This window comes from Notolepis coatsorum (genome assembly GCF_963971535.1).
Source record: "Notolepis coatsorum genome assembly, chromosome: 10".
Taxonomy (NCBI): domain Eukaryota; kingdom Metazoa; phylum Chordata; class Actinopteri; order Aulopiformes; family Paralepididae; genus Notolepis; species Notolepis coatsorum.
The window spans coordinates 32542125-32556027 of record NC_140174.1 but is presented as its reverse complement, the minus strand read 5'-3'; the positions used below and the strand labels follow the sequence as shown (position 1 = coordinate 32556027).

Genomic DNA, 13903 nt, shown 5'->3' with positions numbered 1-13903 from the left:
CCATTCTGCAAGCTGTTAAATAAAGTTCTCATTCAGTCATTCAAGTTATACTATACTATTCTTAAAGTGACTTTTCCTTTTGTAAAGTGACCATAAGTGTGAGGGTGTGCAGCATGAGTGTGTGTGTGCTCATGTTAAAGTGGCTGCTAGTGTGTGAGGGTTATGTTATTGTTGGTGTTCCTCTGATCTGTCGACCTCGAAGCATAGACAGGGGAGGTAGTGATTTCAGAGAGCAAGTCAAATTGCAGCCAATTAGCGTGGAGTTCAAGGGAGGTGGCGTGTCTCAGAGCCAATCATCTTCCGTTATGGGCGGGGTCCCGGGAAAAACGAACTGCATCGATTTCCCCAGCGTTTTAGCTTATAAATGGTCGCAATTTTAATATAATTATAAAACAACAACACATGCGTGTACAGGTATAACATACCTTCACGTTGACTTTGACCAACGTAGCTCCTTAGCAGGCGGTGACGAATCGAAATGTGGCTAACACGCCTAACTAACGTTACACTGGCACAGCTAGCTAATGAACGGCTAAAGTTAGACTGGTTCACGTTGGTCGTTTGCTAACGGACAAGTCGGCTAAACAACGTTTTCTTAAAACACTCCCGGTGACACCGGGGTAAAATAACTTATTTCAAAGACACGCAGATTTCTTCTCAGACGAATAGCATCTAACGGACTGACATTAAAACCAAAGCTAGCCCTAGCTACAGGTATATACAGTGGTAGTACTTGGCGAGAGTGACGCTGTCACGTGACCTATTTATACTTCTATGGTCGGATCCTTACAGGTTTTCATGGCGGTGTGGTGCATTACCGCCCCCCTGTGGCTGGAGTCATACATACTACTGAGTGAATGAATGAATGAAAACTTTATTTAACAGATTGCAGAATGGGTACAAATAATACAGTACGGCTCAATACACACAATAGTTAAGGGGATGCAGACCAGAGAAAGATGTTTGTCTTGTTTACATCATGGTCCCCCATTTTAAATTCACAGTGACATTTATGACATACTAATACTAATACTAATAATAATAATAATAATAATAATAATAATAATAATAATAATAATAATAATAATAATAATAATAATAATAATAATAATAATAATAATAATAATAATAATAATAATAATGATGGATTGGATTTATATAACGCTCTTCATGACACCCAGAGCGCTTCACAGAGTCCATTATTCGTTCATACACAGTCATACCGGTGGTGGTAAGCTACAATTGCAGCCAGAGCTGTCCTGAGGCAGACTCACAGAAGCGTGGTGAATAATCATCGCCTACGGCTCCTCCGACCACCACCAACATTCATTCACATGCATACGAGGCAATGTGGGTTAAGTGTCTTGCCCAGGGACACAACGGCAATGGGATGGACATGGGCTTGAGCGGGATTCGAACCACCAACCCTTCGATCATTGGACGACCTGCCCTACCCCTGAGCCAAAGCCACCCGACTAAAAACATTTACATGTCTGTATCTGTATGTTGTACAGAGTCATTTGAATCTGCTTAATTTAAGTAATTCAGACAATAATACAGGTCGCACACAAGAGCAGTACCTAGGTAGTAGAGAGGGTATTTAATATAAATATAAATTGTGTGAGCAAGCAACGGTGTGAGCAAGCAACAGAAGATGTTTTACATTATGGTTAAACCCAGATTCGGCTCAAACAAGGGACAAAACACGTTTTGCAATTATGCCACATCAATGTGGAACGCCCTACCCAAAGCTGTAAAGGAATGTGAATCCCTACCCACATTCAAAACCGCTCTCAAAGAGCACCTATGGGAGGCTGCAATTCGAAACTGGCCATCGTAAATGTCCAACCCCCCCACCCCCTCCTAATAGACAGTCTCCTCCCCACTGCATGTATATATTCTCTCCCCACCGTATGTATATTTCTCTCCCACCCACCCACCCCCTCCTAATGTACAGTCTCCTCCCCACCGTATGTATATTTCTCTCCCACCCACCCCCTCCTAATAGACAGTCTCCTCCCCACCGTATGTATATTTCTCTCCCACCCACCCACCCACCCACCCACCCCCTCCTAATAGACAGTCTCCTCCCCACCGTATGTATATATTCTCTCCCCACTACATGTATATTTCTCTCCCACCCCCTCCTAATGTACAGTCTCCTCCCCACCGTATATTCTCTCTGTCAGGATCTATGGGTAACAGTAGGCTACTGTATATTTGCATATCGTATATGTCACAAATGTAACAGTACTATATACCTGTATGTCATGTAGTATGTCCCTATGCCATAAATGTCATGTCATGTAGGCTATGTTGTGTATGTCATAAATGTCACTATGAATTGAAAATGGGGGACCCTGATGTAAACAAGACAAACGCCTTTCTCTGGTCTGTATTGTACCCATTCTGCAATCTGTTAAATAAAGTTTTCATTCAATCATTCATTCATTCATTCATTCATTCATTCATTCATGCATTCATTCATTCATCAATAACATATTGTTGTTGAATATGCGGAAGAGACCGCTAAACCAATCAGAGAGGGTCTCCGCTGTACGCGGCTAGCCAATCAGAGAGCGTCTTCTCAAACATAGGCTACGGGGAAAAAATCACGCCAGAAATGCCGGTACGTGACCCGGATGTAGAACGATCCCGCACGAGGTCATCGCAGACTGCAGCCACCGACAGCGTGCAGCACGTGTGCTGGGAAATAAATGCATAGAACACAACAGGTAACCAGTGGGGTTTTATGCCGTTTTTTCACACATTTCTCAACTCTGCTCTCATGCGATTACTTTATACATCTGTACGTGTTATAGATGCTGTGGACCAGGTATATATATATATCGATGCGATCGGGTTTGGATTGGCTAGCTAGCTAGCGGGTGAAGTTGAGCTACATTGACATGTCTTTCTGGTGGCTGCTGTGAGTGATGATGATAACGTTATTATGACAACTTTTCGTATCATTAACATAACATTATATAACATTAACTTAAGCCGACTGCTAATTGGCTTCAGACGGTTACACTACACATTTATCTTACAAACTGCAAGTATAGAAGAACACACGTCAGTCAGACCAACACGTGATTCTGGTGATCTCCATTTCAACCGAGCAGCTCTGTTCAGCCTCATCATTGTCAAACACTTGATCTAATAGTGATTGTCTCTCCAACAGTGTACAGTTTCTCTCCAACAAATGTACAGTTTCTACGTCAAATGTATATACTCTCTTTTTTAGACAGTCTTGTATCAAAAACAGTACTGTATTTGTAAATCTGGTATGTCATAAATGTATAGATGTAGCAGTACTGTCTATCTGTATGTCGTGTGTGTCATATATGTTATGATGAATTGAAAATGGGGGACCCTGATGTAAACAAGACGAAAGTCTTTCTCTGGTCTGCATCCCCCTAACAATTGTGTGTATTGAGCTGTACTGTATTGTTTGTACCCATTCTGCAATCTGTTAATACAGTTTTCAATCAATCAATCAATCAATCAATCAATCAAACAAACAGATTGAGAGCCGACCACGATGACCTCCTTAGCTCACCAGCTGAAGAGGCTTGCCTTGCCTCAGAATGACCCCAGCCTGCTCAGCCGTAAGGATGTGGCATCCCTACTGTTTGATCATAAAGATGCTGCCACCATGGACAGGAGCACGTTCTATGCCCTCGGTGAGTTTTGGATGAGTAGAGCAAGAAAAGAGTGCTCTGCCCTGACAGTCTCAGAGTGAGATCAATACATAATAAATAAAGGAGGGGAGTTACAGGTATGGGCAGGGTAATGCCTGGTAGAAGACATAAATACAGGCAATACAATTATAGTACACTAGAAAAGTACAAATAGGCAGTGTACTAAACAATATAATTAACTCTATGTACGCATCTTAGCAAGTAGGCAGTGTGACTGATCAGAGGTGCAGATGAGGGTCTGTATGCCCTATCGGTTATATTATACATTACAATAAATATGGTTATTACAATAAACACTAGAATCTAAATATATACTATGAGTAACGAACTGAGATACGAACCCGGTTTAGGGTAAGGGGTGTGGGTGCAGGAGGAAATGGTTAAAATTTGAGCTCCAGGTATTGACACATGTCATGGTGATGTTGCATGTCAAATTCTAGTCCAATTCTGATGTGCACCTGACGCCAGCAATGTGGTGCATATTGGCGAAAATGCATTGTTTACAGTTCTTTATCCTGATGGCCTCCCTCCCCTGCCCCCCCTTCCTTCCCCTCCCTCCCATGACCCCCCCCAGGATGCACAGGGCTGGAGGAGCTCTTGGGTATTGAACCGGCGTTCTCGGAGTTCCAGAACACTCTGTTCAGCCACGCCTCCATGACGCTGGAGAGGAGCGTCCAGGCCAAGGAGGTCAACGAGAAACTGGACGCGGGCATCTCGCTCTTCCTCGCGCGCCTCTCTCCATACTTCCTCCTCAAGCCAGCTCAGAAATGCATGGAGTGGCTCATACACAGGTGGGTACTCTCCCCCGTTTAGTCCGACTCGCAGGATGTAGACTGGGTATAAGCAATGCCATTGGCTGTCACTGCATCCTGGCCCAATACTGGGCTCATCCCGAGCTTCCGCGATTTGACGTATTTTACGACTACAATAGACGTTTGGGGTGGGGGCCTAAAGTACCTGCACGTATAGATTAGATTAGATTGTACTTTATTATCATTATATTTGCATACAACAAGATTTGGGACTCAAATTTAAGGTGCAGTATAAAATCACACAAGTAATAAAAGAGAAACATAGAATACTATACAGAAACATAAAATACTATACAAGAAACATAAAATACTATACAAGAAACATAAAATACTATACAGAAACATAAAATACTATACAAGAAACATAAGCAGGTGGGTGTGGGGAGGCCTAGATCCAGCAGTTTGGTGACCAGGATGTCTGGGATGATTGTATTAAAGGCTGAGCTATAGTCGATCAAGAGCATTCTGACATAGCTCCCCTGGTGTTCCAGGTTGCTCAGTGCAGAGTGTATAGCTATGGCATCGTCTGTGGATTGGTTTGCTCGGTAGGCAAACTGGTGTGGGGGGATGCAGGCCTTGATGTGCTGTAGGACCAGCCTCTCGAAGCACTTCATGATGACAGGTGTGAGTGCTACTGGGCGATAGTCGTTGAGGCTGTCTGTGGCAGCTTTCTTGGGTACCGGGATAATTGTGGCATATTTAAGGCAGGGTGGGATGAGTGCTTGTGCCAAGGAGAGGTTGAAGATGACAGTGATGATGTAGGAGAGCTGGTCAGCCCATGCTTTGAGCACCTTCCCAGGTACTCTGTCTGGACCAGCTGCCTTCCTGGGGTTCACTGCCCTGAGCACCCGCCTGACGTCGTGCTCCTCTAGAGTGAGTGTTGGAGTGCTGAGGGCTGGTGGGGGGCGAGGGGTGCGGCTATAAGATGGGGGAGGGGTTGGTTACTCAAAACTTTTGTTTCCAGGAAGAGAAGACAATGGATTTGTTTAGACAAGAAAAAAATACAAAATGTTTGTGCTTAATGATTGTGCTCTTTAAATTTCACATGAAAAAAGGAATTATCCTATCATTTTCATTATAGTTCCTTCCAATTACAGTTGTATTTTGACTTTTTTAGTATAGCTGTTGAGATATCAGTTTATGACAAGACGGTATTATTTTCAGAAATCTATATCTATTCGGGGTGGTAATCACCAGAGGCCCCACGAGATACCATATTATGATACTAGAGTCACCATATTGTAATATTGCGATTTATTACCTTTTTTCAACGGCAAATTATGTCCCCAACGGAAAACCTTGTCAACATCTCTTCTGCAATAGAAATATTATATATACATTAGTGCTGTCAGGCGATTAAAAAAATGTATCTTAATTACAGGATTTGTAATTAATTAATCTAATTAATCGCATTTTAATCTCATAACCATTTTAGGCCTGATATTCTATATTCTATAATCATATTTCAAATGGCATGTGTCCGGATGGCAGAATTCAGTACTGTATCTACAAAACCTTCTGTTTAATCATCTTCCCTTTATTCATTTGCTTAGTATTTTCAGGTCTGGTCAATTTTAGCATGGTGTTGTTCAGTCAAAAAAAAATATTTATTGATATTCTCATTTGGTTCATTACAATTTACAAGCCTAGTAACAGAGAGACACAGTATTTCTGACACTGGGAATACATTCCCTGAGATCCATAGATGTCCCTAGAATCAGATACCAAGAACATGCAAATGGACCATATTAAAAAAAAAGTCTGTAAATGTGTATTCTAAGTTCTTATGGAATGAATGATGCTATAATTTGCTGTGTAATTAATTCATCTAATTAACGCGATTGACAGCCCTAATATACATCATGATTTATCTAATAAGATAACATTTTCAGTCTGTTCACCTCACTACAATCATCTTTATTGCCGCAACATAGGATTGTTGTGTAAAAAATAAAATAAAAAAGGAAATATATTGGTCAGTGTATTGATATAATAGCGCAAGATATCGCAATATATTGCCGTGTTGATTTTTCCTCCACCCCTAATATGTAGGGAGACAGTGGCTCAGGAGGTAGAGCAGTCGTCCGGTAATCGGAAGGTTCCTGGTTCGATTTCCGTTCCTCCCGGGCAGCGTGTTGAAGTGTCCTTGAGCAAGACACTTAACCTCTAACTGCTCCCGATGAGCAGGTCGGCACCTTGCATGGTCTCCTCCGTCGTCGGTGTGTGAGTGAATGGGTAAAAATGTGAGCAACAAAAATTGTAAAGCCTTTTGGATAAAAGCTGCTATATAAATGCACAATTTATATCTAATGTAATTACTGTGATTCTCCATATAGATTCCACATACAGTTGTATAACATAGACAGCCTGGTGGCCTGTGTCCTGCCCTACCACGAGACAAATGTGTTCGTCAGGGTGCTTCAGCTCCTGAACATCAAAGACTCCACCAACCGCTGGAACTGGATGCACGCCATACAGGTGTGTGTGTGTTCTGCCTCTGCATCTCTTGTTTTTGTGTCTTGTAACAGTCACAAATGTGCCTGTTATTATTTAGTTGCAGTGCCATGTTTAGTCACTAAGTGGCGCTCCATTGTTTGTACCTGATGTAGCAACAGGTTTAATTTTATTTACTTGAGCCAGTGACTCACTTCTCTTCCTGTTCCACCTGCCGTCCGACAGCAGCGCTAACTTGTCTAGTTCTCTAGTAGCGAAACTAGCGATGTGGCTAGTGTCTGTGATAACCATTTTTTGATATATGTACATTGAATGAATGCCGTATGACCAGGCATCGTATGGTCATAGGCCTAACTTTATGTTTTTTTAATAATAAATGGGTCTGGAGTAAATCCCAAAAAGCGACCACGTCTGATTAGGTACTTGCTAAGCTATCCTGGTTACTTTCATGCTGACAAGTTGACGTCACACAGCCAGACACATTACAGTCTCCAGTCATATACAAATAGTTGTTGTTACCTTCTCTGTAGGCATTGTAGCAATGATTTTAAACTACAGCGTTTCACATCTTCTATAAATATTGTATTTATATAATATATATAGTAGTATATCTATTTGTATACAATTTATATAATATTTATTTTATTCCACACATTTCTAAAAGCTTTGTTTTTAACAAAATAGTTACTCTATATAAAATGTTATCTATAGCACCTTTTTTAACTTTTTTTTTGCAGTGAATTGCTAGCACAGCTGTAGACATTTTGTTACCGTGTTTGTTACAGAAACCAGGAGTGCCTCTGTCCAGAGGAACCTTGATTACTCACTGTTACAAAGACCTGAGCTTCATGGATTTCATCTGCACCATAGTCACCAAGTCTATCAAGGTACTGCCACCACACCACAGTACACGCATCACACCTCTACTCCTGTCTGTGTTAGATTGCACATAGCCATTTATTCCCAGGCCAGGTTGGATAGTATATGCAATTTTGTGGCCACCTTATCACATGTAGTCATAAGCCACTGACACACTTATTTTTCAGGGTATCTGCAGGGTATTAAAAAGTCTTAAGTATAAAATTCATACAAACTCAATTTAAGGCCATAACCCCTTAACTCAATCAGCGCCTGGAGGTCGCTGTTTACCTTGTGGTAAGAAGGCCATTGCTCTGTTCAATGGAGATAATGCCGGTGTTTGCAAGTGCTAAAACAAACTATATTAAATATTATAGCTATGGATCTAATAACACCGTCGATTGTCAGTGAGTTTCTTCCGGTCAACATGCAAAAAAATGATTATTTTTTCATCTGTACATTTCCGTTTTATACCGTGGTGAATATGAGTATAGTTTGAGTGATTGAGTAATCCCAGGAAAAGACACGAAAACAGCGTTTTAGTGAAATTCAATAAACGCGTTGCCATTCCTCACTTGGATCAACAATCAATCTGAAATCAACGCTAGATTATCGGTATTATCTTTCATCATGCACGCATGAAAGGGAGAAGGGGACGCGGGCCCCTCCGTGCTTTTGATCGCTACCCACACACACACCACCCCGACACGCTTCGATCGCGGCAAAATAATGATCGTATCAACGCAAGATCGATAACATGAGTCCTTACCTTGTAAATGATGTACGGCAAAAAGAATAATCCAATTATCTGATCGCCATTCCAAATACTGGTCACGTTTGTGTATCCAGCGTTATCCAGCATTGCATATAAACGGGGGGGGGGGGGGGGCCTAGTCCATGCATCGTTCGAAGCGCCTGCCTTGCCGGAGTATTCAGACCCCGTCTGCACGGCTCAGCTCGGGCAAGAAAACGAACCACATCGTTACAATTCGGGTGCAATAGGGGCCGCAAGGCGTTAGATGGCGGTATTGGCCGTTTGCGATCTCGGAGCCATTCCAAATGATAACTTCAGGCTGGATGGATGAATTATAAATATAGCGAATAAAAGAAATAACGATTAAAACACGACTTTTCTCATGATTGGCGCTCAACCACCGGCGAGATAACCCAACTTTTTTCGTCATTGGCGCTGAAACAGTTAAGCCTGATCGGTCCGGTACTGGTACAAGATTGATATCACGCCATAAATCGACCAATACTGAACTTATTAATTAATGTTGCATTTTTTTATTTTTTTTTCAAATGTAGCCAAGAGTAAAGACCCTAACCCTATCAAAACAAGTGTATATTTTCACCACTACGTTTGTTTACCAATGATTTAAGTGTTATTAGCGAAATTACAAGTTGATAAATATCTCTGCACATCCCGGCGGAAACTTGATGAATTAGACGGAAATAAAGGAAGATAGCAAGCATACGTGTGTGTGTGTAGTCTTTTGAAAGAAGAGACCCAGGGCTTTCGATGGGCTTTAGAATTTCATAAAACTACACTTCCAAGCTCACGCCAGCCCCTGTCACACCCCTGGTGTGATTTTTCACAGACGACAAGGAAGACAGAAAAATTGGGCATATTACCAAATACTAAACACGTTTTCTGCGTTCGACCATAGGTTTAGCCTCGGTGTGTGCATCGTAGGAACACTTTTAAAATGTCTATTTAAAGAGCAGGGAGGGGCCCAGTCTGAAAATCACCCCTGGTGTTTCAGTGATCAGAGGTGAGATTACTGGGCCGACAGTGAGGTGGTACGTAGTGCTTATCACATGTGATCATCATGACAAAGTGATGAAACCCATGTACCCACAATTGCCTTGCTCACAGTGATACAAGACGACATGTTTTGTCCAGTGTGAAGGGAGGTGTTTAATTTAATTGACTGTACCCTAATGTACCCTATTTCAGGATCAGTCTGTGTGTAGGAGGAACATCAACATTTACTCGACAGTATATTGCATGGAAGCACCTCATCCAGAGTCAGTATAGACTTCTGTCACCGTTTATCCATCAACCTTTTAAGCCTGAGCGGTCCGGTACCGGTACAAGATTGATATCACGCCATAAATCCATCTCTACAGAATGTATGAATTAATGTTGTGTTTTTTTCTTCTTTAAATGTAGCCAAGAGTAAAGACCCTAACCCTGTCAAAACGGCAGTCAACGTGTATATTTTCAGCACTACATTTGTTTACCAATGATTTTAAGTGATTTGGCCCAATGCATGACTTGGCCATAATAAGGTAATTTATAGGCCTGATATTCTATATTCATATTTCAAATGGAATGTGTCCGGATGGCAACATTCATACTGTATCTACAATACAATGGCAATTTGTCATGCCTGGTCAATGTTAGCATGGTGTTATTCATGCTACGTATATGTACTTTTAGGTGCATTTTCTGGGTTTCTAGGGCTTAAGAGGTTCACATTTTATAAATAGCTCTCCCTTTTCCCACTGCACCTCCATTTTAACCGTCGTCATAATCTTGAAACTCAAGTCAAGGATTCTGTAGGTTCTGTGGTGAAATTGATCTCATAACCACCAGGCATTTTTGCCTTAACTTTGATCTGTGGTTGTTATTTTTAATTATTTTGTATTTCTTTGTAGGCGTATTCAGGGCACACTGGTAACTGTGCCCAGCTCCGAGTGATCTTCTCCTTCTACGCCGCCACCATCGTGCCGGCTCTGGACGCCGTGGACAACGTGTCGGACACCATCATCTCCAAGCTGCTGCCGTATGTTCAGAAGGTAACCGATCAGACGAAGGGGCGCCGGTCAACGTCACCGGGCGGGAATCCAGTGCTATTTTCTCACTGCTCTTGCTCCCGATTTGCACACAGTACTGATTTGTACATGTTACTTTGCACCGACCACACCCACACTGTGATTACATTGTGATTATGGTATTGTAAGTAAGTGCTATTTTCTTTATCATTGCTTATGTTGCTAATTATTTTATTTATATTGCTTGTTTTTTGTACTTTATGTTGATGCTGCATCTGCCTGCTAGGCTGAGAAGCCAAGAACAAAATAATTTCACTCCTTCTTGCTGTTACAAAAATAGAATCTGACAATAAAACTGATTCTCATTTGAGGTGGAAGAGTTTTCGCCCAAGCGTAATAATAATAACCTTTATTTGTATAGCACCTTTCATACAAGAATTGCAGCTCAAAGTGCTTCACAGTAGCAAAAAAGATGCACAAAATAGGCAGATCAAAAGCAATGCATAAAGTGCAGACATAAAATAAGTATAAAACGAGCAAAATAGAACATTAAATAACATGGTTCTTCACATTAGGATCTAACATCCCAACAATAGGCCTCTTTGTTTATGGTTTGATCAATTTAGACAGTAATAAGTAGGGATGGGTACCTTTCACATTTGAACCGATACCGGTACCGGTACCTGTGAATCGATACCGGTACCCAACGGTACCTTTTTTCGGTACTTTAAATTTTTTTTTTTTTTTTTTTACTTTTTTCTTTTCATGTCAACGTTCACACGCACAATATATGCTTACCTAGGATTTGACTTGATTCAACAACAAAGCAGTCGGAGCAATGACAAGCCGAAAACTGTCGAAATTTAATTTACCTACCTCAGTCGTAAAAAAAAATCCAAACTTCAAATAACTACAATTTCGACAGTTTTCGGCTTGTCATTGCTCCGACTGCTTTGTTGTTGAATCAAGTCAAATCCTAGGTAAGCATATATTGTGCGTGTGAACGTTGACATGAAAAGAAAAAAGTTAAAAAAAAAAAAAAAAAAAAAAAAAACGGTTTCTCACTTGATTCGATACTCGGTAGTACCGACGTGTTTCGGTTCGGTACCTCAAAAGTACCGAATTCGGTACCCATCCCTAGTAATAAGAGTAAAATAGTGCAGTGCAATAAAAGAGTTTGACCTGACCCTGTTTGATACACAGTTCTGAGCAAACCTCCCTCTCTGGGCGCAGTTCCCTCTCAGGGCAAACCCCCCACTCAGGGCGCAGTTCCCTCTCTCAGGGCAAACCTCCCACTCAGGGCGCAGTTCTCTCTCTCAGGGCAAACCTCCCTCTCAGCGCACAGTTCCCTCTCTCAGGCCAAACCTCCCACTCAGGGCGCAGTTCCCTCTCTCTCAGGGCAAACCTCCCACTCAGGGCGCAGTTCCCTCTCTCAGGGCAAACCTCCCATTCAGGGCGCAGTTCTCTCTCTCTCAGGGCAAACCTCCCTCTCTGGGCACAGTTCCCTCTCTCAGGCCAAACCAGTTCCAGGCCTGGATCCCCCACACAATTTTATAAGCGGACAGTCTTTCTTCCTGTTTGATACCCACACAGTTTTAAACCTGTAATAAGAGTATCATTGTTTCCAGACTGGAGCGTCTAAACAGTACACTGAGAAGCCGTCTCGTATCAAAGAACTGAACAGCCTTTTCCGACTCTGGGAATTGTCAGATTTATTTCAGATTTATAGTGTTTCCTGTCTTTTTTTAATCAATACTGTTTCAATTCACTCAATTTGGAAAGTACATTTTCTGCAAAAAATAAAACGTTTTTGTTTCCCCCCTCCCTTTCCCCATCATACAATAGTTCTTATATCCTATCTATAAAGATATTTTTGACATTTATCCCTATATTTCTACCTACTATGCTAATATGTCTACTACTATGCACTGAAGACTGTAGCACTCCAGTTCAACACTTCTTCGACACTTCACACAAAAAATCTTACTGACCCTTAGCTGCCAGAGTTGTACCCTTCTTGCTGACAAAATCAAGTCGCTTTGGATAAAATTACTGCTAAATGACTAAATTGAAATTAATTTTAAATATATTGACTCTCCAACCCTTTTTTCTGTCAACTCCAGGGGCTGAAGTCCTCATTGAGTGACTACAAGGCAGCCACCTACATGATCATATGCCAGCTGTCGGTGAAGGTGGTGATGGAGGCCAGCCTGGTCAATACCCTGGCCCTGCAGCTCAGCAAGTCCCTGGTCAGAGAACCTGTCCTGGCCAAGGAGGGGCTGGGCTGTCTCATCGTCCTCCTGCAGAACCAGAGGGAGGGCGCTGCTGGACCAAAGTATGTACTGAGAGATGTGTAAATGAGTTGAGAATGTACTGAGATGTGTAGAAATTAGGGATGCCCGATCGATCGGCCAGCGATCGGTATCGGCCGATATTCAGTATAAATATGAGATTGGTGAATTCCGATAATGCTTTATTTTCGCCGATTGTGAAAACCGATCGATCGCGAATGATGACACGTTCTCACTCGCTGTCTCTCTTGCTCACAGCTGCTGCTGCTGCACGCCTTGCCCCTCCCCCTCACAGACCCATGTCAACAAATGCTCCGGCAGAGTCGAGTGCACCTCGAGTGATGCTAGCTAACGTTACTGTTTAAACAAAATTACCCAGTCAACTATTCACTTTAGTTTAATACATGAGGCATTGTCTAACGTTATCTAGCTGGCTAGCTACTGATAGCTCCTGATATCAACGTCTGATATCATCATTTTGGCAATAGTTTTCGCAGTAGTTGGCTAGTGTTGGCTAACTAGCTATCGTTGTTCCGTGAGCTAACGTTAGCTACCTAGCTAACGTTACTGTTTAAACAAAATGACCCAGTTAACTATTCACTTTAGTTTAATACATGAGGCATTGTCTAACGTTATCTAGCTGGCTAGCAGTAGCTACAGATAGCTCCTGATATCAATGTCTTATAACATCATTCGTTTTCGCAGCTGTTGGCTAATTAGCTATCGTGCTTCATAGCTCTAACTGAACACTGAGAACATCTTATAAGTTTCAGTTCATAGGAAAATACTTTTGACTATAATGGTCAGAAGTAAATTGGGGCGGCTACGTGGCGTAGTGGGCAAGGCGCTCTGGCCTCTAATGCTTTAGCCTCTAATGCTCATTGCTTTCAGTTTAGCTGGTCGTTCATACTAAAACACATTGGCCGTATTAGGGGGTGGGAAACTGATGGGTGGGGATCGGGCGTTGTGGACAGCGACTCCTACAGGTCGGTTGGTGCGCCTG

General features: G+C 42.0%; 2 protein-coding genes across 3 annotated transcripts in view; one reads left to right on the top strand and one right to left on the bottom strand.

The window, feature by feature from the left end:
• Positions 1-657, bottom strand: part of sun1a (Sad1 and UNC84 domain containing 1a) — a 72644-nt gene extending 71987 nt beyond the window's left edge. For both annotated transcript variants that reach the window (XM_084323384.1, XM_084323388.1), the window contains exon 1: positions 426-657. The gene's annotated coding sequence lies outside the window, so the exon portion shown is untranslated. The remainder of the gene's footprint in view (positions 1-425) is intronic.
• A 2012-nt stretch (positions 658-2669) lies between these two features.
• Positions 2670-13903, top strand: part of heatr1 (HEAT repeat containing 1) — a 97422-nt gene continuing 86188 nt past the window's right edge. The window contains exons 1-7 of the mRNA XM_084323366.1: positions 2670-2735; positions 3528-3686; positions 4279-4495; positions 6853-6994; positions 7756-7857; positions 10493-10633; positions 12733-12944. Of these exons, the coding sequence (XP_084179492.1) occupies positions 3545-3686; positions 4279-4495; positions 6853-6994; positions 7756-7857; positions 10493-10633; positions 12733-12944 (956 nt within the window). The 5' untranslated portion in view covers positions 2670-2735; positions 3528-3544. The remainder of the gene's footprint in view (positions 2736-3527; positions 3687-4278; positions 4496-6852; positions 6995-7755; positions 7858-10492; positions 10634-12732; positions 12945-13903) is intronic.